The 24,923-nt window shown below is 39.4% G+C and overlaps 1 protein-coding gene across 1 annotated transcript in view; it reads right to left on the bottom strand.

The window, feature by feature from the left end:
* Positions 1–24,923, bottom strand: part of ext1b (exostosin glycosyltransferase 1b) — a 140,283-nt gene that overhangs the window by 7,737 nt on the left and 107,623 nt on the right. The window contains 4 exon segments of the mRNA XM_051955272.1: positions 4,544–4,639; positions 11,809–11,927; positions 14,706–14,838; positions 23,505–23,624. Coding sequence (XP_051811232.1) covers positions 4,544–4,639; positions 11,809–11,927; positions 14,706–14,838; positions 23,505–23,624 — 468 coding nt within the window.

The following is a 24,923-nucleotide window of genomic DNA, read 5'->3' as shown; positions in this document are numbered from 1 at the left end:
GGACAGTAGCCAACCTCCCTGGACGTGGCCGCAAGAGGAAAATTGATGACAAATTGAAGAGACGGATCGTTGGAATTGCATCCAAAGAGCCCAGAGCAACCTCCAAAGAAATTAAAGGTGAACTCCAAGGCCAAGGTACATCAGTGTCAGATCGCACCATTCGTCGTTGTTTGAGCCAAAGTGGACTTCATGGGAGACGACCAAGGAGGACACCACTGCTGAAAAAAAACTCATAAAAAAGCGAGACTGGAATTTGCAAAAATGCATGTTGACAAGCCACAAAGCTTCTGGGAGAATGTCCTTTGGACAGATGAGACCAAACTGGAGCTTTTTGGTAAGGCACATCAACTCTATGTTCATAGACTCAAAAACCAAGCATACGAAGAAAAGAACACTGTCCCTACGGTGAAACATGGAGGAGGCTCAGTAATGTTTTGGGGCTGCTTTGCTGCATCTGGCACAGGGTGTCTTGAAAGTGTGCAAGGTACGATGAAATCTGAAGACTATCAAGGCATTCTGGAGAGAAATGTGCTGCCTAGTGTCAGAAAGCTTGGTCTCAGTCGCAGGTCATGGGTCTTCCAACAGGACAACGATCCAAAACACACAGCCAAAAACACCCAAGAATGGCTGAGAGAAAAGCGTTGGACTATTCTAAAGTGGCCTTCTATGAGCCCAGATCTGAATCCCATTGAACATATGTGGAAGGAGCTGAAACATGCCATTTGGAGAAGACACCCATCAAACCTGAGACAACTGGAGCTGTTTGCTCATGAGGAGTGGGCCAAAATACCTGTTGACAGCTGCAGAACGCTCACTGACAAATACACAAATCGTTTAATTGCAGTGATTGCCTCAAAAGGTTGTGCAACAAAATATTAAGTTATGGGTACCATCATTTTTGTCCAGCCCTATTTCATTAGTTTGTTTTTTTAAATAATTATGTTAATCAACAATTCAAAAGTGATGGCTGATTTTGATTATTTAATTTTCAATAAATTTTTATTTATTGTTACTTTTGTGAGTTTCAAGTGATTTCAGTGAGAATTGTGGGTTTTTCCTTCTTTAACTGAGGGGGACCAACAATTTTGTCCACGTGTGTAAATGGTGTAATTTACCTTCTAAACCTGATCATTAAAGCTGCAATAACTGACTTCTTCAGACACTCAGTGAATCAGAAACAAACTCTCCAATAATATCACCTTTATGTTAAAATTCCGACAGTTACCGACACAGAAACCCTGCTTGTTAGATTCATGTAAAGATATTTAAGCTGCTGTGTTTCTGCTTCTTCTTCATCTGACGCTGAAGTGATTCGAGGTCAGAATCCAAGAAAATGAGCTGAAAGATGCTAAACGCCCATCAGAGTCGTGATCTTGTGTCCTCTCCGTGAACTCGTCCTCAAACAGGCTGCAGTGATCATTTTTAATGCAGAAATATTGATTCTATGTGTTTTAAAGATGAGCAGAGGGACAGAAAGTCCTGCGGTGAACTCAGAGCTTCACCCTGAGATAAATCTCAGAATAAAACCTCCTTTTGCTTCCAACATCTACATTTTTAATGATTGCTCACAGATTTATGGATTCAGAAACAACAACCAAACAGCAGAAGAAGAGGAAAGCTGAGATCCTGCAGAGATGTTCAGCATGGAGCTTCTGCTAATGCAGCTTTAAACCGATATGAACACGTGAGAACAGAAACTTCACCGGAGCTTCACTAATTCACTGTTCTGCTCCACAATCTGCAGATTTAACGGAAGATGAAAGCAAACAGCAGAAACCCTGACGGACATTTCCTGGAAGCATGTTGAGGATGTCTGATCAAACTGCAGCTTCCGTTAAACCCAATACGTCGTTTTTCTGATTTTCAGAAAACGTGTTCTTTTAAACAGCAGCTGCACTGAGAAGCTTCATCTGCATCCAGAACAGATTTCTTGGTTCTGGGATCAGCTGGAGCAGAAACATCACAAAATACCAAGAAAACCCAAGAACACAAAGAAACATCAGGAACACCCAAGAATCACAAAGTAATGCCAAGAAACACCAAGAAAACCCAAGAAACACAAAAAACATCAGGAAGACCCAAGAGACACCAAGAAAACCTAAGAAAACCCAAGAAACAACAATAAACACCAAGAAACGCCCAGAAATCCCAAAAATCACAAAGTAATAATGCCAAGAAACACCAAGAAAACCCAAGAAACATCAAGAAATCCCAAGAAACACAAAGTAATGCCAAGAAACACCAAGAAGACCGAAGAAGACCCAAGAAACAACAAGAAACACCAAGAAAACCCAAGAAACATCAAGGAGACCGAAGAAAACCCAATAAATACCAAGAAACCCCAACAGAGAAACCTAAACCAGAACCAGGTCCCCTTCAGGCTACTGATTTGATTCTCAAAAACAAAAACATCAGTATCATTTACAATAGTACTGTCTCAGTGATTTTATGTAAGAACCAACAGGAAACCAGAACCAGCAGAAAACCAGAACTAACATGAAACCAGAACCAGCAGAAAACCAGAACCAGCTGTAAATTAAAACCAGAAAATAAAACCAGAACCAGCAGAAAACCAGAACTAACAGGAAACCAGAACCAGCTGTAAATTAAAACCAGAAAATAAAACCAGAACCAGCAGGAAACCAGAACTAACAGGAAACCAGAACCAGCTGTAAATTAAAACCAGAAAATAAAACCAGAACCAGCAGGAAACCAGAACTAACAGGAAACCAGAACCAGCTGTAAATTAAAACCAGAAAATAAAACCAGAACCAGCAGGAAACCAGAAGTAAACCAGAACTAACAGGAAACCAGAACAGAAAATAAAACCAGAACCAGCAGGAAACTAGAACCAGGAAACTATAACTAGCAGGAAACAAGAACTAGCTGCAAACTGGAACCAGCGGTAAACTAGAACCAGCAAGAAACCAGAGCAGAAAAAAAACAGAACCAGCTGTGAACCAGAACCAGCAGGAAACTAGAATTAGCGGTAATTTACAAGCAGTAAACCAGAACCAGCAGGATACCAGGTCCAGAACCAATAGCGGACAAGAACCAGCAGCTCAAACATTCATCTTTCTAAGACGAACCAGACAGAGGAATGTTCTGATGTAGTTTATCTTCCTGTTAATAAATCCAATGAAAAGACTGAAACAGTGACGCTACGTTTCAACTTTCAAAAACAAAACCATTGTTTTATTCTGAAGAAAGTTCAATAATTTACTGAAACAGTCTGACAGAGAATCTTTAAGTAAATCAGTCCAGAATCATCTGGTTCTTCATCTCCAGTAACTTCATCAATGACCAGAGTTCTACCTTCATACTGTGAATATTTCCACAGTTCCAGGTCCTTGAAGTCCACAGAGGTGGGTCCAGATTTATCACTTTTTAATGGACTTTTTCCATCATTTCTGAGCCTCAGAACTTCATCAGTACAGCAGATAGAGACATGACATTTTAGGAGGAAAAGCACATCTGTGGTCTGGTAAAAACTGACACCAGATCAGTTTTACATCCGTCTAGCCGTCACAGTCTAAACACTGAATCAGGCTCCTGTTAATGTTCTCTACAACCAACTCTGAGCATCATCATCAGACACTTGAAACATTCAAAACGTCACACCAAGCGACGCACAAAATAACACAAAAAAAGAAAAACAAAATGTCTAAATGTAGACAAAGCAGAAAAAATGAGCCAAAATCACACAAAACAAATGAGACACAAAATGTCAAAAATCAAACACAAAACAAGTCAAGTAAGAAGCAAAATGAAAACAACGACAATCAAAATGACAATAAGGAGAAAAAATCTGTCACACAAAACAAGAAAAATGACACCGGATCAATTTTACATCCATTCAGGCGTCACAGTCTAAACACTGAATCTGATTTTTGTTCATTTTTCAAAACAAACAACTAGGTTCATGCTTCATAATTTGTCCAAAATGAGCAAAAGATTGTCTAAAATACCTCAAACTTTTTCCAAACTTGCCCTGAAACTTTGGGGAAATGACAAAAACATTCCTAAACAGACTGAAAAATTGTCCAAAATGACCCTTAATTTATCAAAACTGCTCGAAAATCATATAAAATTTCTGAAAACTTTCCCAGAATCACTCAGTTTTTCTAAAAATGACTCAAATCTTGCAGAAAATTAACTAAAATCTGTCCTAACATTCAAAACCTGATGTAAATTGGCCGAAAATGAACCAAAAATGATGCAGTTTTATAACCAGCTTTGAGCATCAGCATTATGGGATGTATCACAGTTTGAACAGCACTGAGTGCATTCATACTGTAAATACATTGACTGTTTCTCTGCAGATATTTGTTTGAGATTAGAGTCTAAACAAACAAATGGACTCATTAACGCCGTCTTATCTTCCTCCCGTCATTCGTCAGCCTCTCAGCTCTTCTGTGGATCATTTTCATTACGGAGCTTTAATTAAAACCACACAAACCGTCCTTTCATGGAACTGGTGCCGCACAGATAAAAGCTCGTTAAGTCAGGGAGCGGAGCGGCTAATAAAACGTGAGATCCCCACCTTGTTCTCTCCCTCGATGACGACGACGGGGACGGAGGTGGCCGGCCAGCGGTGCTTCGCAGGAAGAGCTTTGTCACAGTTCCACAGGACGATGATCTGAAACAACACAAAGAGCGTTCATTCATTCCGACGCTGACATTTCACCAGCAAATGTCACCTTATTACAGCTGATTAAGGAGCCAGGGGGATGAAATATTTCCAATTATGCTCTGCAGAGAAACCGGATCTCCAGTCAGACCGTGTGTTACAGTCGTGTCCACACAGCTCATTAATATTAATACGACACTATCTGCTCCTCTAGATCCTCAATCTGAAGCGCGATAACGTGGACCAACCATCGAACTGTGGATCTCTGCATGTCGTCAAAAGTTTCAGAGACTTTTCAAAACCAAAAAACCATCTGAAGGCCAAAACCACACGGCAGGTCTGAAGATTCTTTTTTTTTTTTAAATCATCAAAATGATGCCAGAAAATGTGAAAGTGAACAAACTTAGTCGGATTTTTAAGTTTCCAACAGTCATTGAACTGTTCACCTGCTGTCTTTAAAATTAAATACATTTCAGCTTAAAATTGAGACATTTCACAAAATAACAACAAAACATTTGTTGGAAGCAGATTCTGTGAAAAATAAATGAATGAATGAATGAATGAATGAATGACTGTACAGTGGTGGAAAAAAGCTTCCAGATACCCCGTGCATTTATCGCTTTAACAATAACTCTCAGGTCTTCAAGTGAAATTTGTACTAGTTCAATCATAGCCAAAATACTAAACAAATCCTAAAACTGATTGGTTCCATAAAAATAAAACAGAAACTCAGAATATTGGGTCATTTTGACACCAGTGATCCACTAATGAAGGTCGTTTTTTTTGTTGCCGTGCTTTGTGTCTACATTAAGGCAGCACATTTGAAAATTCTTCAGAGACTAAAATGTTCTAAAACAAGGAACCTAAAGCAGGAAACCCGCCTGAAGATCCAGATTCTTAGTCAGGAAGGGTACAGCTGCCTCCAGATATCCAGGAAGTGCAGGTTCAGTTCTTCAGCAGTTGGATTCACTCTGCAGAAATACAGACGAACCAACAGCTTGGAAGACAAACCAAGATCCAAGGGTTTCTTCAGCATGACATGACTGTGTCCTGATCTGCATGTGCAGGAAAACCACGGAATGACATCACAGGAGCTTCAGCAGCAGAGGTCAAACCAAACTGATGTCCAGTGTTCCACTTTTAGATCATGGCTGAAGGTCCTACAAGGCTGTCAAGAAGCTCCTGATCAATGAGAGACAGAGGATAGCCTGGTGTCGTTGGACCCAGACACACAAGAACTGGTCAGTCAGGAACTGGAAGAAGATTCTGTGGTCAGAGGAGTCCAGTTTCCAGCTTTATCTTCCTCCTGCTAGTGTGGAGCTACGCAGAAGACCAGAGAAGCATTATCTCCAGCATGTACAGGACCTACTGTCAAGCATGGTGGAGGCAGTATCATGGTTTGGGGATGCATAAGAGCTGCTGGTGTTCGTCATCTCAATGAATGCTGCCAAGTATTGTTCCATTCTCCAAACCCCCTACTCCCTTCTGCTCTGTTCCATCGAGGTCAAACTGGATGTTTCTACTAGATGAAGCTCCTTGAACTCATCCAGGACCAGTAGAACTTGGCTACAGGAGCTCAGTATCCAGGTCTAAGACTGGAGCTCAATCCTCAGACATGAGCCCATAGAAAGTCTGTGGTGGATTATCAAGAAGTCTGTTTCAAAGCATAAAACAAAGAATTTAGAAGAATTAAAAGCAGAATTCAAGAAGAATGAGGCCCGATTCCCTCTCAGCAGTGTGAAAGGCTGGTGGAGAACATCCAGTCAGGATAAGAGCTCTACAGCTGCTGATGGAAGGACGACTAAATATTAATCTCATGACGGTTTATTTAGTTTTTGTTCAGTTTTGAACACATTCTCTGTCAATTGTTGGCTTTGATACCGACATTGAAACTGTCAAGAATTTAGTTTAATCAGTTTTTCTTGTAAACAACAAACAAACAAAAAACATATTTTGTATTTGTTTGTGTCTAATGCAGCCACACCTTTTGAAAAGCAAAAAAGATTATTCTACAAATATTTCATGGCAAAATTTGAGATTGTGTAAAATTTTAAAGGGGTCTGAAAACTTTCCTCCACCACTGTACAACTTCATGCAACCTCAGACATGAACAGCAGCTCCAGTCGGATTTGAACTACATTTACTGTGATCATGTTTTCTTTCCAGGTTACTTTGAACTAAATTATACTACATAAGTGTTCTTTCATGGCCCACAAACATTCCTGTTCCTGTATCTGATGGTGTTTTGTCACTTTGCAGCAGGTTTTCTAAACCTTTAAAGATGTTCTAGTGTGTTCTCTGGGTTGCTGTAGAGGATTTTGGCGTTCTGCCGGCAGGTTTTTTACTCTGAAAAAGTTCCCTCTTCTCTAAACGGTGGAACTCGCGTTGTTGGAGGTGTGAAAGTGTCGTGATTGAACCAGCTGGGGCTCAAACATCTGCTCAGACGTCCTTGAGAGAATCACAGGCGAGCGACGGCTGGAGCTCCGATGGAACCACAAGAATTTCCCTGCAGGGATCAAAAAAACTCCACATCATCCTGACATTCAGAGCGTCACACGGCGCTTAGCTCCAGGTCCTGACTCTGATCGGACCTGCTCGGTATTCACTGGAAGCTGCTTCATGCGCTAAAGATCCTGCAGCTGTTGCAGCTGAAGATGCAAAATACGTCACTGGAGCACGATAAAAACATGATGCACGACTTATCTCAGAATTAATAGCAGAAAAAGAATCAAAGAAAATGTCTGAGAACAACAGATAGACTAATGTTCACAGAATAAAAGGCACAAGAGCAGAATATAAATTATTTTATGGTTAAATCTGTAGAAATATTCTGACTGTTGTGTCAAAATGAATCCAAATTGGTCCAGAATGACTCAAAAACTATCAAAATAATAAATAAAATGTCAAAAATAACTCAAAATCTGTCCAAAAATGTTTTAAACACTATTGTATAACAAATATATATCTTTTGTCTTGTTTTTGAAACTTGTTTAGAATATCTTACAATTTGTCATAATGGATCAATAATGTTGCAAAAACAGCTCAAAATTATATTAAAAAAAATGCCCTAAAATGACTAAAAGAGTATTGGCAGTGGTTTGAAATTGGTTCAGGATGACAAAGAAAATGTCAAAAATAAGTTGAAATCTGTCTAAAATGAATTCAATTTTTAATTTTTCCTCAAAGACTATAAAAGTAACAAAGAAAATATCAAAAGTAACTCAAAATCTGAAAAAAATGAATTAAATTTTGACCAAAAACTACATAAAGAAACAACAAAAAAATGGGAAAAGTAACTCAAAATCTGTCCAAAATGAATTAGAACTTGTTCATAATTAATCAAAAAACCATAAAAATAACAAAGAAATTGTTAAAAATAACTGAAAATCTGTGCAAAATGAATAAAAATGTGTCCAAAATGACTCAAAACTGTAAAAATAACCAAGAAAATATCAAAATATGACTCAAAATACGTACAAAAATTATTCTAAAACATTATTTTATTACAAATATATCTTTTGTTTCATTTTTGAAACTTATTTATAATATCTCAAAAATATAAAATGTCAAAAATGATGCAAAAACAGTCCAAAATTACAGAAAATGCCTTAAACTGACTAAAACGTCCACAGTGGTGTAAAATTGATTCAGAATGACAAAGAAAATATCCAAAAGGATGAAAAACGGTCAAATTGACTCAGAGATTAATGAAACTTTGCTCAGAATGACACAAAATGTCTGAAATGACTTAAAATGTGTCCAAAATGACAAGAAAACGTCAAAAATTATGTTAAAGTTGTGAAATCCCTCAACAAATCAGTGTGAAGAACCTGCAGATTTTCTGTAGAATGACGTGTGCAGTCAAAGAGAAACAAACACACAAACAGGCGACAAACTCAGAAAATACTTCCTCCTACACAAAACACACACACACACACACACACACACACTGATCGGTTTCAGCTTGCTTTCATTTCTGCTGAGGATCAATACTCGGCGTCCAGCTGTGCTGAAGGTTCTGTTGCCGTGGAGACAGATGCTGCAAACGCTGCTCTAATTCAATCTGCTGCAGTTTAACACAGAACCAGGAAAACTGCTGTTTCCACAGAAAAATGAGTCCACGGTGAAGAAAGATGAGTTTAACAGTATTTAAGTAGTTTGGAGGTTTTCTAAACTCGGTTGTTTTTGTTCAGTTCAAACATCATGTTTTAGAGTGTAGAACAGTCTGATGCTCCTCACTGACAAAATGCAAAAAAAGAGGGAGAAGCTCTGCCTGATACAACTTTCTACACATCCAACACAAACCTGTCCAGTTACTAAGAATGTCCAAAATGACATAATCTACCCAAAAAAAGCCCAAAATGAGAAACAAAGTGTCCTAAATTACTTAAAATTTGTCCACAATGGCTGAAAATGTGCTCAGAATTACTCAGAAAAATGTCCAAATTTGCCAAAAATCACAAAAATTGACCAAATTAATCTTAAAAAAATCTGAAATGAGAAACAAATTGTCCCAAATAACTGAAGATTTGTCCACAATGATAGTTGCTCAGAATTACTTGAAAAAAATGCCAAACATGCTTCAAATTTGTCCAAAATGCAAAAAAATGTCCTAATTGAGAAACAAATTGTCTCAAATAACTTAGAATTTGTAGACAATGATGCAATAGTTACTCAGAATTACTCAGAAATACGTCCAGACATGCTTCAGCTTTGCCAAAAATGACAAAAGTTGCTTAAAATTATTTACAAACGCCTAAAATAACACAAAAATGTCCTAAATGAGAAATAAATTGTCCCAAATGACTGAATTATTCATAAAAATGTCCAAACTTGTTATAGATTTGCCAAAATACTTTAAAATTGCCAAATTAACTAAAAAATGTCCTAATTGAGAAACAAACTGTTCCAAATAATTAAACATTTGTCCAGTGATTGCTCAAATGTCTCCAAAGTTCACCCAAAATGACACATAAAAAGTTACTTCAGATGTGCGCCTATTGACTGGAAAATAGTCCAGAGAGACTCTAACTGAAGTCTCCAGATCTTTAACAAGCACAAACCAGAATAGAAAGAATACTGAGTCTTTAAAACAGCTCATTTGTTGTTTGTTTGGTTTGTATTTACATGTGGTTTACGTATTTATTGTTGAATTGTTGTTGTCATTCTGAGCAGAATTCAAAGTTGTTCATATTGACTCTAAAAATGTCCAAGCCTGCTTCAACTTTGCCCAAAATGACAAAAAATTGTCTAAAATAACTTAAACTTTGTGCAAAATGAGTTGAAACTGGAGCTGCTGTTGCTCATAAAGCTACGGTAGATACAGGTGATGTGGGTGAGACAGGTGATGTAGGTGAGGCAGGTGATGTAGGTGACGCAGGTGATGTAGGTGAGGCAGGTGATGTAGGTGATACAGGTGATGTAGGTGATACAGGTGATGTAGGTGATGTAGGTGAGACGGGTGATGTAGGTGATAAAGGTGATGTAGGTGATACAGGTGATGTAGGTGATGTAGGTGAGGCAGGTGATGTAGGTGAGGCAGGTGATGTAGGTGATGCAGGTGATGTAGGTCAGACAGGTGATGTAGGTGAGGCAGGTGATGTAGGTGAGGCAGGTGATGTAGGTGAGGCAGGTGATGTAGGTGATGCAGGTGATGTAGGTCAGACAGGTGATGTAGGTGAGGCAGGTGATGTAGGTGAGGCAGGTGATGTAGGTGATGCAGGTGATGTAGGTGATACAGGTGATACAGGTGATGCAGGTGATGTAGGTGATACAGGCGATGTAGGTGATACAGGTGATGTAGGTGATACAGGCGATGTAGGTGAGACAGGCGATGTAGGTGATACAGGTGATACAGGTGATGCAGGTGATGTAGGTGATACAGGCGATGTAGGTGATGTGGGTGATACAGGTGATGTAGGTGATACAGGCGATGTAGGTGAGACAGGTGATGTAGGTGAGACAGGTGATGTAGGTGATGCAGGTGATGTAGGTGAGACAGGTGATGTAGGTGATGTAGGTGATACAGGTGATGTCGGTGATGCAGGTGATGTAGGTGATACAGGTGATGTGGGTGATACAGGTGATGTAGGTGATACAGGCGATGTAGGTGAGACAGGTGATGTAGGTGAGACAGGTGATGTAGGTGATGCAGGTGATGTAGGTGAGACGGGTGATGTAGGTCAGACAGGTGATACAGGTGATACAGGTGATGTAGGTGAGACGGGTGATGTAGGTCAGACAGGTGATACAGGTGATACAGGTGGTGTAGGTGATGCAGGTGATGTAGGTGAGACAGGTGATGTAGGTGATACAGGTGATGTAGGTGAGACAGGTGATGTAGGTGAGACAGGTGATACAGGTGATACAGGTGGTGTAGGTGATGCAGGTGATGTAGGTGATACAGGTGATGTCGGTGATGCAGGTGATGTAGGTGATACAGGCGATGTAGGTGATGTGGGTGATACAGGTGATGTAGGTGATACAGGTGATGTAGGTGATACAGGTGATGTAGGTGATACAGGCGATGTAGGTGAGACAGGCGATGTAGGTGATACAGGTGATACAGGTGATGCAGGTGATGTAGGTGATACAGGCGATGTAGGTGATGTGGGTGATACAGGTGATGTAGGTGATACAGGTGATGTAGGTGAGACAGGTGATGTAGGTGAGACAGGTGATGTAGGTGATGCAGGTGATGTAGGTGAGACAGGTGATGTAGGTGATGTAGGTGATACAGGTGATGTCGGTGATGCAGGTGATGTAGGTGATACAGGTGATGTGGGTGATACAGGTGATGTAGGTGATACAGGCGATGTAGGTGAGACAGGTGATGTAGGTGAGACAGGTGATGTAGGTGATGCAGGTGATGTAGGTGAGACGGGTGATGTAGGTCAGACAGGTGATACAGGTGATACAGGTGATGTAGGTGAGACGGGTGATGTAGGTCAGACAGGTGATACAGGTGATACAGGTGGTGTAGGTGATGCAGGTGATGTAGGTGAGACAGGTGATGTAGGTGATACAGGTGATGTAGGTGAGACAGGTGATGTAGGTGAGACAGGTGATACAGGTGATACAGGTGGTGTAGGTGATGCAGGTGATGTAGGTGATACAGGTGATGTCGGTGATGCAGGTGATGTAGGTGATACAGGTGATGTTGAGGTGTGTGGTCGTACCTGGGCACAGTACTGGGATTTGGCCACGGCCACCAGCAGCTTGAGGATTGGCTGTGACTGGGACACCAGCGGGGAGACGGCGTGGATGACAGCGGTGAACTTTGGGTGTGGTTTAATTCCTGGAACAGAAGCAGCAGAAGCACTGATTAAAGACGTGAAGGATTCATTTCCAAGCTGTGCTCAGAAACATTCACTGTCTGGACTTTAAAAAGACTCAGTCAATGTGTTTAGAAAGTGAATATTTCAGTTGAAACTCTGCAGCTGAACCAGACTCTCAATGCTGATGGGACTTTAGGTTCAGACTAGATGCTGGATTGGAGGAGTTGGGGCTGAAAATCAGGAGGAAATATGATATGGAGGAAGAGAGATCAGAGAGGACGGGCAACTTTTCCTCATTTAAATCTAATCTGAGGAGAAGCAGCAAAGCGTGGCGCACGGCGAGGAACTTTATGAGGAGGAATATAGTCGATGGATTCTCTGAGGTGTGTTTCAGGAAACACTGAAGCAAACCTTTTCTGTCACTCTGAGTTTGCATGTTTTCTGCTTCAGCATGGTAAACATCAGAATGGATTAAAGACTGAATCTGCTGATCAACACGGAAATCTAAGAAAACTAAACTGTCCAAAGTTAAAAGAGCCAACAGTGGGTTTAAAAGTTAAAAAAAAACTGTCAAAGTTTCACCATTTATCAGCAAGAAACCGTAAAAATACCAGATTGTCATCTTTCCAAGAGTCTTTGAATTCATCATGTTTGATTTTATCTGAAAGCAAAAACAAATCTGAGCTAAATTGTGATATTTCACCACCAGCACTTCACTCTGTGTCATTTAAAAATGTGAAATGACCTCAGATTCTACAAAAAGTGCACAGAGTAGGTCAACTTTAAGTGATTTCTGAGCAACTTTAACTAATATGGAGGAACTCTGACGGTCCTTGAACTGCTCACAGTACATGGTTCATATTACTGTATATCAGTAAAATATTTATACTTTCATCTGGTTTAAATACAGTAAAACTGTGAAGCTCTATAGTCCCACAAATAACCGTTTATGAAAACACAGTTCATTATTGTGGCCATAACCTACATTGTTTTTAAATGATTAACATTTTTTTTCGGTGATTTTGTTAAATATTTAGAATGTAATTAAAAAGGGAAAAAGAAAATGTCAGCAATTAATCAAAACCTGTAGAAAATGAATAAAATTTGGCCAGAATTACTCAAAAACTATAAAAACAACAAAGAAAATCTAAAAAGTAGGTCAAAATCTGTCCAAAATGAATTAAAAATGTCCTGAATTGCTCAAAAACTCTAAGAATAACAAAGAAATTGTCAAAAATGACTCAAAATCTGTCCAAAAATTATTTTAAAAAATCATTTTATTACAAATACATATCTTTTGTCTAGATTTAAAGTTTGTTAGAATATCTCAGACACTGCCATGAAATCAAAAATAAACAGGGAAAAACCTGTAAAAAATAGTAAAGAAAATAACTAATAAAACATGATTAACCATTTTGTCCGTCCTTAGTATCCTTGTCCTTGTGTAGAAGTCCAGTTTTATTACATGCTGTTTAATGACAATAAATCTGATTGTGGACCAGATAAACTCCGGTTCTGTTCGTCTGTTCTGACACCAGCTGTTGTCCAGTGTGGAGGTTTGCCTGGACGATGATGGAGTGAAGACGTGAACCAATATGTGGAGGGAGAACTCGGCCTCGCTGAACTGTGGCGAGAGAGTCGAGCAGTGCCGAGTCAAACGGCGTGATGGACGTTCTGATGGGTCAGCAGGACTGAAACCAGCATCAGTCACAGAACCAGAGGAGACGGCTGCAGTCAGAGAAAGTCCAGAACCAGCTGCACCGAAACCCTTCAAGAAGATTTATCTGTCGTGTGTTTAAGACATGAGAAGTTTTTCGTGCTGAATTTACACTAGATTTTAGACTAGTTTCGTACTTTTCTCAAATTTGTTTTAAACTGCTTTAATACTGGACTGAGATTAGCATTTGGACTAATATCAAACTTGTTCTTGACTTGGTTTTTGACTGGATTTATTGTAAACCACAAGATGGAAGAAAAGAGGAGGCGTCACTCAGACTAGATGTTGTTCATGTTGGTAAGCAGAGAGGATTACACAAGTTTAGCTAGCAACGGGCACCATGACAAAGACTGCTTTGAAGGTTAATGACCTCCAATCAATGTCCACATACTAAATAAACCTGGGGTACAGTAGAATAAAAACCTGCTTTTGCAACCCAGAAAATGCATCTGTGGTGTAGAAACAGGACAATATTCTGAACCTGTATAATGAATCAGTCAGGTGTTATAATAATGAAGCACTTCAGTATTTACATTTGCAACACCCACGCGACAGCGGATGTAAAGAAAGGTTTGTGCCAGAACAGAATAGTCAAAAAATGTCTTTATGTGATTGTAATGAGCACATCCCTATCAAAGCACCTTGCTGAAGACCCAACAGAGGCAGTTCCGTATCCCCGATGGTTAATCCAGAGCCTTAACCTCAGAGCTACCACTGTCCCAAAGAGCGCGAATGGGAATACAAATGTTTAAATAACTTTCTTAACCGACAGAAATGAACAGTGGACAACAATCAGTGTGCTGATGGAGATACTTTAGGTCGTTAGTCTCCACAGAAGCCGTTGTCATGGTGCCCGTCGCTAGCTTTGCAAACACAAACCAAATTGTGTGTAAGGTCTATAAATATATTCCTAGTTAGTTAAATTATTGCCTGTGATGAATCATTTGATCATTAACATCCTGATCATAGCAGACAGAGTGCTGGGTAAGGAGGAAACCTTTAGAGGAACTTTCTCAGGCCGACCTTCATGGATCAGTTTGCAGCTCTTTGTGCAGTCGGTGTGTGTCGGTGTGTTACTGACCCAGTGTGGCGTAGAAGAAGGGGAAGTCTCCCAGGTGTCCAGAGTACTGCGGCAGAGCAAACAGCCCTCCAGGGTGGCTGTTCCACATCAGGCTGCTCCTGGAGCTGTGTTCTAGCACCCGGTCCTGGATGATCTGCAGGAAAACAGGCCGAAACATCGATTAGACACAAAACACACTCAAAATCACTCCGTTACACACTGAGGTATTGTTGTTGTCAGGATAAGTTAACTCCTCTCAGATAGTTAGAGGATGTTTGAGTAAAACTAGCATCAGATGTTGTCAAATCTCAACACAAAGCCACTCTGCCCATCTAACACCAACATCTAGACTCCTACGAACATCAGTTTCTGTTGCCGACCAATGATACAATGAAAAAAGCAAAGTGGAACAGCAAAAACAACACAGATGGAGAAAAATCTTACACAAAGGGAAAGAAAGAAGATAAACCTGTCTCAAAACACATTAGACATCATAAACGACAAACACAATCGGCAAACATTCACAAAGAGAAAAGAAACAACATCAATGAGAAGTAAAGACAAGAAACAAAATGAGATGAATGGAAAACAAATGAGACAATACTGTTCTAAAGAGACATTAAATGGCAAAGAAGGACAAAAATGACAAAATAAATGACAGAAATTGGACAAAAACAGCACAACAATGGAAAAATGAGATGCAAAATACAGAATGGAGTCAACAAGCAACAGAAACAGGAAAAACAAGACAAAAAATATTGTTAAAAAATTAGACGAAACAACACAAATAAGACGTAGACACCAGTAGAACCACAAACCTGTAACTGCACATATAACATCAACAACATCTAGACCTCTATGGACACCAACATCTAGACCTCTCTGGACACCAACATCTAGACCTCTATGAACACCAACATCTAGACCTCTATAAACACCAACATCTAGACCTCTATGAACACCAACATCTAGACCTCTATGAACACCAACATCTGGACCTCTATGAACACCAACATCTAGACCTCTATAAACACCAACATCTAGACCTCTATGAACACCAACATCTAGACCTCTATGGACACCAACATCTAGACCTCTATGGACACCAACATCTAGACCTCTATAAACACCAACATCTAGACCTCTATGGACACCAACATCTAGACCTCTATGGACACCAACATCAAGGCCTCTATAAACACCAACATCTAGACCTCTATGGACACCAACATCTAGACCTCTATCTATAACATCAGGTTCTGTTTCCTACCAATGAGTCCACATCAATATTTAGTCTAAATATTCAAAAAGTGGAACCTTTTGTGGTCAAACATTCCAAACATCAATTTCTACTGATGTTAGAGCCTCAAAAGTTGGTGAAATGTTGACCAAAGACTGTACTTTAGTAGAAACACGAATCCATCCATATATATATATATATATATATATATGTGTGTGTGTGTGTGTGTGTGTGTGCTTACAGGAACTTTATGGGGACATAGTACTTGTCATTCTTAAGATCCTGTAATTAAAAATGTGCCCGCTAAAGGATCCTTTCAATCATTCTCAGACAATTCTGTCCGTTCTTACTACATTTCATGGCTGTTGAAGCTTTATTTCTGCAGATATCAAACTCTTAAAATGGCTTCACAGGGTAAAAATTCTAACATATTTCAGTTTTTGTCCCAAATAACAAACAAACTGAACAGAATCTGAATGCAGCAGCTCCACCCATCCATCCAGGAGTAAATCCAAGCAGCACATTTCAGCCTCCACACTGAGTTTTCCTGCTTTAATAATTTTACATCCGCTGTTGTTACAGCGAACGACCTTTAGTTCAAACTCATTTGTCTTCATTTACAGATTTTACAGAATCAGAGGTTTCCCAGATAGCAAATAGATCACGTGGAGCCGCAGAGAAACACATTTAAAGCGATGCACAAGGACACCTAGAGCATTCATTCATCAGCTGATTACACATGAAGAACTCTGACATTGGAGCTTCTCAGTGAGGATTTCAAACATTTTACAAACATCCGCGTTTCATGGCAGCTACAGGGTCAGACTCATGTCATTATAATTACAAATGAGGCTCTGCTTCAGACTTAAAACCAGAACAGAACTCCTTTAACCAACAGTTTAGTCAGACCACAAAGGAGTCGTAAAAATCTGAACATTTGTGTGGATAAAGGAGCAAACACGAGGCTTTAGATAATAAGGATCTGACCAATGAGCCTTGTAATCGCACCTATAAAACATTTCACACCGAGAAATGAGTTTTCACACAAAAAAACGAAGATGAAAGTCATAAATGTGAGCGAACACGAGGGCGGCTGATGTTCAGACTCACAATAACACTTCGGTATTATTCAAAACCAATTAGAGCGGCTGCAGGAGAAGTGATTCTGGAGGCTTCAGAGAGGAGTCGAGGCTCCAAATGTTTGCTTTGTAGAAGCTCAATAGCAGCCATCGATCGTGTCAGCAGTGAATCTCTGTTATTGTGTCGTATTTCCTCCAGTCGCTGCCACAGAAATTACATTTTAAGAGGGCAATAGATTTTCAATGTTGATGTTTTGGAAAATTTTGAGTCATTTCGGACAATATTTGGGTTATTTTGGACAGATTTTAAGTCAAATATCCAAAAATTGGAAACTTGTCTGGCATCCACACATCAGATTCTACTGATGTTAGAGCCTCAGAAGTTGGTGAAATGTCGACCAAAGACTGTATTTTAGTAGAAATATGGATCCATCCATGGATACATGCTTAGAGGAACTTTATGGTGACATAATACCAGACTGGATTGAATATTTGACCCTTTTTTCCATTTTAGGGGCCAATAATTATTCACTGTTGTCGTTTTAAAGTCATTTTAGACTATTTTTGAATAATTCTGGACATATTTCTCATTCATTTTGGACAGATTTCAAGTCAAAATAGCAAAAACCTGGAGGATTTTTAACAACTTTGGCTCATTCTCAATAACTTTAAAGACATATTTGATTCATTTTTGACAATTTTCAAGTTGTTTTGTACAATCGTTATCTTCTTTTGGACAAATTTTCATGGTTAAAAATGCAATAAACTGGAGCGTTGTCTGGTCAAATGTTCCACACATCAGATTCTACTGATGTTAGAGCTTCAAAAGTTGGTGAAATATCGACCAAAGACCGGATTTTAGTAGAAATATGGATCCATCCATATTTACAGGGAGTCTTTGTCTATGACGTATGGTGTTTCGTTGTTATGTGGAAATAGTTGGCGAGTGAATTTGACTTATTTTTGACAGATTTTAATTCAAAATATCTAAAAACTGGAACCTTCTCTGGTCAAACTTTCCACACATCAGATTCTACTGATGTTAGAGCCTCAAAAGTTGGTGAAATGTCGACCAAAGACTGTATTTTAGCAGAAACATGGATCCATCCATATATAGACACTTACAGGAACTTTATGAAGACACTATACCAGCCTCACATGATCATTTTGCGCATTCCTACGGATAGTCATTCATTAGTGTAATTTTTTACTTTTTAAAATTTTTACACTTCAGTATTATTTTAAACCAATGAGAGTGGCTGCAGGAGAAGTGATTCTGGAGGCTTCAGAGAGGAGTCGAGGCTCCAAATGTTTGCTTTGTAGAAGCTCAATAGCAGCCATCGATCGCATCAGCAGTGAATCTGTGTTATTGTGTCGTATTTCCTCCAGTCGCTGCCACAGAAACCGTGAAGGAGGAAAAACTGCAGAGCCAGAAAGCAGCAGCAGTCAGCCAGTCCTGAGCTATCGGTCGGACAGACAGAGGTTTGGCTGCAGGAACAAACTGTAAAACAGACGCTGGTTTTATGGCAGCTCAACCAGGAGCAGCTGATTGTCGTGTTAATAAAGCAGCCGGAGGGTTCGGGTGAAATAACATCCGCTAAGAAACACAAACATTCATCACACTAAGGCAGAACGAGCAGAAAGAGGAGTTTCTTCGTTCCTGAGGCCGGTCGATGAGAATTAGCCTCAGAAAAGCAGATTAACTGGGAATCCATTAAGTTCTCTCTAAAAACACGTCAGTCCACCTTAAAGCTGCAGCCTCAGACCTGACGAGTTGATTCTGCTGTGTGATGGACGACTCAATCTGCCCCAGAACGGCCACAATCAACCAATTAGAGCCTGACAGATAAATCCTGCCTCGCTTTAATAGGTGACTTTAATAGGTGCAGCTGCCGAGGAACCGACCGCGTGATTGGTTGAAATGGAGCCGCTTCGCGACAGGAAACACCACATGATTGGTTGGACTGGTGTTTCTTACGAGCTTGTAATTTCACACACACACACACGCACACACGCACACACAATAAATACAAGTCCGTAAAATCTGCAGTGAGGTCACAGAAACTAAAACAGTGAGACACTACACCAGTCAGAAACTGTAAAAATGGTACAAATGACAGCAAATTCTGCAATAAAAACTAATCACTATTTATAAAAATATAGAAATTTGGTGATTTTTAAAAAATATTTCAGGACAGTCAACATGGACCCGAACACTTTATTTCTGTGATTTTACTCAACATTATTTGTAATTCAAGAAAACAGGAAAAAAATTCAATCAGCAACTTAAAAATTAATTAATTTTTAAAAAATAAAAAAATGCACCATAATAATATTTTTTTGCTGATTTAAATACTAAAAAGAACAACATTTATCATTTTGGCCTGTTTTTTATTTTTATTTTTACATTTACCATGTAAATGTACATTTTTTTCTCTGTGATTTTAATAGGTATTAATGCGCATTATTTTCTATATTCTAACTAAACAAGAAAGTTCTAATCAGATCTGAATGATGACAGTCGAATATACATAATTTTACTTTCAATTAAAGGAAATTATCTGTAAAGTAATGATATTTTGCTGATTTTAATACATAAAAAAATAATTTATGGTAAACTATAAAAGAACAAATTAAAGTGTTTTAATGTGAATGTTTGGTATAGATTGAGGGCCTGGCTTTTTTTTTTTTTTTTTTTTACAGGTAACACATAAATTATCAGATTTTATTCTGTGACCTTACTGGATCTTTTCTGGAATTTAGAAAAACAGGGAAAATCTAACAGTTTGACATACATAATATACATATATAATTGTACATTTTTAATAGTTTTCTGTGATTTTATTAGACAATATTTGTGATATAAAGACAAAACAGTTTAAAAAATAGATTTTTTACAGTGTAGTGTTCTTGGGTGGATGTGGGAGTCAATAAGAAGAGAGTGTTTTTCTGCAGCACATTCAATCTGTCAACAACTTAGAGTGTGAGAGGAGTGTGTGTGTGTGTCTGTGTGTGTGTGTGTTTGTGTGTGTCTGTGTGTGTGTGTGTGCTGAATAAACGATGTCACTCGTTATCTCGGGCGCTGCCACGGTAACAGCATTAACACGTCACCTCCTCAGGACAGACAGTCTTAGAGCTTCCAGCTGCTTCTACATCAACACAGATTCAGTCTGACTCAGTGATTCTAGTTTACTGACAGCAGTTGGCCGGTTCTGGTGGTTCTGCAGGTTCTGGAGGTTCTAATATATGGAGATGTGTTGGCAACTAACAAACAGACATAGAACCAGACAGAGTTCAGTTGTTCTGATGTGGGAAGACAGTCTAGCTGCAGGTTTTAGCAGTAAGACAGGAAATGAGAAGCATGATGGGATGTAAGGTGGAAGCAGGATGAGGACGTCTGTCAGTCAGCTATAACTCTGAACAATGAAGGACTGAAGGGATGGATGGTCTTCAGGTCCATGAACTGGTTTCTCTGAACAAAGTTGAACAACATGTTAAGGGAAACAGGTTCGTCAGTAGAACTAGATGTTCCAATCCAGGAGGTTTGAGGTGATCTCTGGATGACCACCATGAGACGTCATTGGGTGTTTCAACCCCCTCAGTTGGTTCCAGCTCCCCACAGGCTGATCAGACCTGGGTATGTGTCTCATCGTCTTACATCTAGGTGTTACCTCTGGAGGTTCAAATGGGTCTTTCTGTTTTAGCCACAGTCTTGACTCGCATTGACTAGGTCCTTCATTGCTTTCCTGAGAAACTGTCCTCTAACTTCTCGACCTGTCGTTGAATTGGTGACAAAGCCTCTGTAATCCACTGTAACTGGTCGCACCTCAGCCTTCCATCCACATCCTTCAGGTGTTAATCCACCTTAAAAGGTGAACTGAGCAGGATTTTACTGAGACATGTTTAGACTCATACTAAGCCTATCATCAGTAGAATCCTCTTATTGTATTTTCTTGTTATTTTCTGAGTATTTGAGCTGCAGCCTTCAGACTCTGGAGTGAAACCTTCAGACAGCAACAGCTGATTTTATAGAAAGATGACAACCTGCATGTACCAACCTGCAAAAAGCTGTGAAAACACTGGACACCGAATATTTTCTATTAGACAGGTAGGTGCTGGCAGTTAGCTTGGCTAGCCTGCTATAGTACCAGCTGTTCCATTACAGCAAATGCAGCGTTCCAACTAATATTGTTCATGATAAATAGATTATTTGCTGTGAATGGTTTAACCGATTAAAAATTGATCAATAAGAAGACCATTGAGATGCACTAACTGCTACAGAAGTCTTTGTCATGGTAGCCATTGCTAGCTTAACCTCCAAATGCTCTCAGTCATACAAACATTTAAAACCTCCTCATCATGCACATCAACAACAAACTCAAACAACTGAAATTACAATCATAATATTACTTATTTAACCATTTAAATTACAACATGAACATTCCCATGATGCCTTTTACTGAGGAGGTAAACCTGTAAACCCAATTACCATCTTCTTAGGGCTGTACGGTCACATGATGAAAAGAAAAATTAGCAACTTTCTTTTTCATTTTTTGTGCCTAAAAGCAGCTGTGAGACATGTCACAACAACATTCAGCTGTTTAGTTCAGGTTGGAGGTCATTAGCAACCACTAGAGTCTTTGTCATGGTGCCCATTGCTAGCTAAACTCCCACAATGCTCTCTGCTTATCAACATGATCTGTGACGCCTCCTCTGGTCTCTGCTGTATTAAATAGAGTGCCTGTATAACCAGAGTGGTGACATGACGGGTCCAAAAAATTGTGGTCACGTGATGTATAGGCGCCATTTTGTTTCCAATTCATGAACGCCGGGGTTTCCTGTTAACGTTGTTTACACCGCAGAGGGTAATTCTAGGTCTTTTTTCGCTTCCTAAATACCTGAAAAATGATGGGCTGTTGTGCCTTTGGGTGCACAAATCGATCAGAGAAGGGATCCCACATATTTCGGTTTCCCAGTGATCCAGAAAGAAGGAAACTGGGAAAATAAAGTCCGGAGAGTGGGATGGAAACCGACTTCATCATCGTTTTTGTGCCAGGTTACTCCCATGTATGTAATTTCATGTTATGATGTATGGGTGAATGACAGATAGAAAAGTTTGATGTGATTTTAGGCAGTTGTGGTTATTTTGACTTTGACCATTTTCATGCATGGAGATGCATGAAATACGGGCCGCTGAAGTTTAACGGGGTAACCCGTTAAACTTCAGCGGCCATATGTGCAAACGTATTTTGCTAAATTGACCGAAGCTGCAAACTCAATGATAGAAACATTATACACCAATGGAAAGCTTAGATTCTCATGAATCCGCCGGTATAAACCACTTTCAGATGCGATTACCACAGCGGGTAATATAAACACATTTGTCCAACAAACAGCAAATAACCTAAACAGCACAACTCACCTTTGAAGGCTCAAAACTAGTCACAGATGAAAATATTCCACAAAAACGGCCATAATCCAAGCTTAGGCATCCAGACAAAACAAGCCAGTAAAATATTTTGTCCAAAACATGTCTTGAAATCAGTAAACAATCCACAAATAGCTAGCTTTCGTGAATGTTGCGCGTCTCATATTGAGTAAATGGAAACAAAATGGCGTCAAATCCCCAGTTGTTGCCACTCTGGTTATACAGGCACTCTAGTATTAAACAGTAAGAGGCTCCCCCTTTTGGAACAACCAGGTACTACAGCTGATCTACACAGATGTGATCAGGACCAGAAAATGTTCGACTCCACTGTTTCCTCCGTCAGGTTAGCATTCAGCGTTTCCTCCTGCTTTTCTTTTAACTGCAGTATTTCTGAGACAGAAGTCCTTCATTAACGGCTTCAATCAAAGTGCTTGTTCCTGAAACCCTGCAGACCTCGGTGACATTAAAATGGTTGGAGGGAGTTTTCTCTGAATAATGTTTGTAACCTTTCTAAGCTAACAGTCATTCCTGCTGTTCATTGTTCAGAGGTGAAGAAATCTCTAAAGCACTTTACTCTAATTCTTCACAGCTACTTCTGTCACTCATACAAATAACTGTTATTCTCTTTCCTACAGTTACTGCGCCTCAATGCTCTTTATGTCACTTCTTCTTCTAGATAAGAAGCTTAGAAACATGTTGTACACTCTAGTTTGTGTCAGGCCTTCAGATTTAGAGTCTGTCTTTATATTTCCAACACACAGAAAGCTCAGAGATGAACTACACTGATGGTAAATAAGCTGCTGGGAAAGTCTGGGAAACTTCTATGGAAGAAATTTTATAGAACTACAGTAAAAACAAAGAGTTCAGGCCGGTCATAGCCTTTGTTAACTCTAAAGTTTTTACAGCCCACTGAGTCGATGGATTCTCCTCAAACTGACTTTTGACAGAAAAACTCTTTAGAGTCGCTGGTCTGGATCCTCTGGTCAGAAGATCTCAGTCTGCTTTCTGTCTGTGTTTATTGTATGTTGTGTGTATGTTTCATGCATGTAGCATGTTGCGTGCTGCCTGCTCACCTCCAGCGTTGTCAGGACGATCTTCTCCACCGAGGAGAAGTATGCCTCCCAGAGGAACTGAGTCTGCTGACGGAGGGACAGAATCTTGTCCTGGTGGATGGACCGGACCGTGGTGGGAATCTGCAGACAGACGGAACAAAGACTGTTTAGAAACATTTAAATCAGATCTGAGAATTAAAGTCTGGCCCCAAAAATACACCTCAGAAGTTCAGCACAGGAAGCATGACCCTCAAAGGTTTTAAAACTGAATGAAAAATGAAAAAAAAAAAAGAATTCATTTGACGGTCTGAACTCTGAACTCCACAGACAGGTTCTAAATGCATGTTTACTCGTAAAGCAAAATTTTTAAAAAGGCAACATGACGCCACTTATCTGGACCTGAAACTGTAAAAACATAAACAATCCTCAGATTTCCAACTTACTGACATCCCTTAAGCTACTCATCAAAATCACTTCATTCTATTTTTTAAAAAAAATCACCAAAAACGAACCGTTTGCATAAAACCGATTCTGTAAAAAATGAAAAATTCTACACCCAACAGCACAACTATGAGGACAGCAATGACTCATCTGTGAGCAACAATCATACGATGGAAATTCAGAAACTTCTCGGCTGAACTGCAGGCAGTGTTCCACAGGAACGGTTCACTCAGAAAAAAGATCCAAATCTGAGCTTTAAGTTGTGATATTTCACCAAAATCATTTCATTTTACTCATTTAAAAAAAATAAACCATTTGCACGAACCACATTCTGTAAAAATACGAGGAGGCCCAGAACATGACTGGATGTTTGCAGCAAACAGTCCTAAAGGTTGAGTGTTCAGGATGTTTTTTGTGAAGTTCTTGATTCCAAAAGTCAAGAACGAACCTTAAAGTAGAACTGGAGGCGTTCTTGTTTTAAGATTCAAGCATTAAACCCTCCTTTCTTTGGCCGAAGACAGACTTTGACATTTCAGTAAATATAATAATCTTCTTTTTGCCTGTGAGTTGGATGTCAGGATCGAATCTGCTTGAAGTCTGAAGCTGCAGCGATTTTAAACGTCTCATCTCAACCAGAGAAAAGTTTATTCACCAAAACATTTCCTTCAGTGTTAATGTCTAAAACAGCAGCTCATTTCTTCACTCGAGGGCCAAAATATTCCACTTTAAAAAGATTAAAATCACGATGCTGCGTAGTGTTTATTCAAGACTGAAACTCAATCTTGTTTGAGGGAAAGAAGGACTAAAAATGATGAATTTACCACAAACATAAAGACCACTATCAGTCACAGAGAGCTTTAAATGCTGCTGGAGGTTTCATTCTTTGATTTAAAGAGCTGAGTCGCTTCTTCTGTCACAGTCAAGAAGGAATATCAGCAAATAAACACTTTTTAAAATCCATTTATGAGTAAATATTGGACATGTGGAGGTAAATATGCT

Source organism: Acanthochromis polyacanthus, chromosome 11, assembly GCF_021347895.1.
Source record: "Acanthochromis polyacanthus isolate Apoly-LR-REF ecotype Palm Island chromosome 11, KAUST_Apoly_ChrSc, whole genome shotgun sequence".
NCBI classification, from domain to species: domain Eukaryota; kingdom Metazoa; phylum Chordata; class Actinopteri; family Pomacentridae; genus Acanthochromis; species Acanthochromis polyacanthus.
The sequence above is the reverse complement of the archived record's forward strand: the minus strand, read 5'-3'. Positions and strand labels throughout refer to the sequence as shown.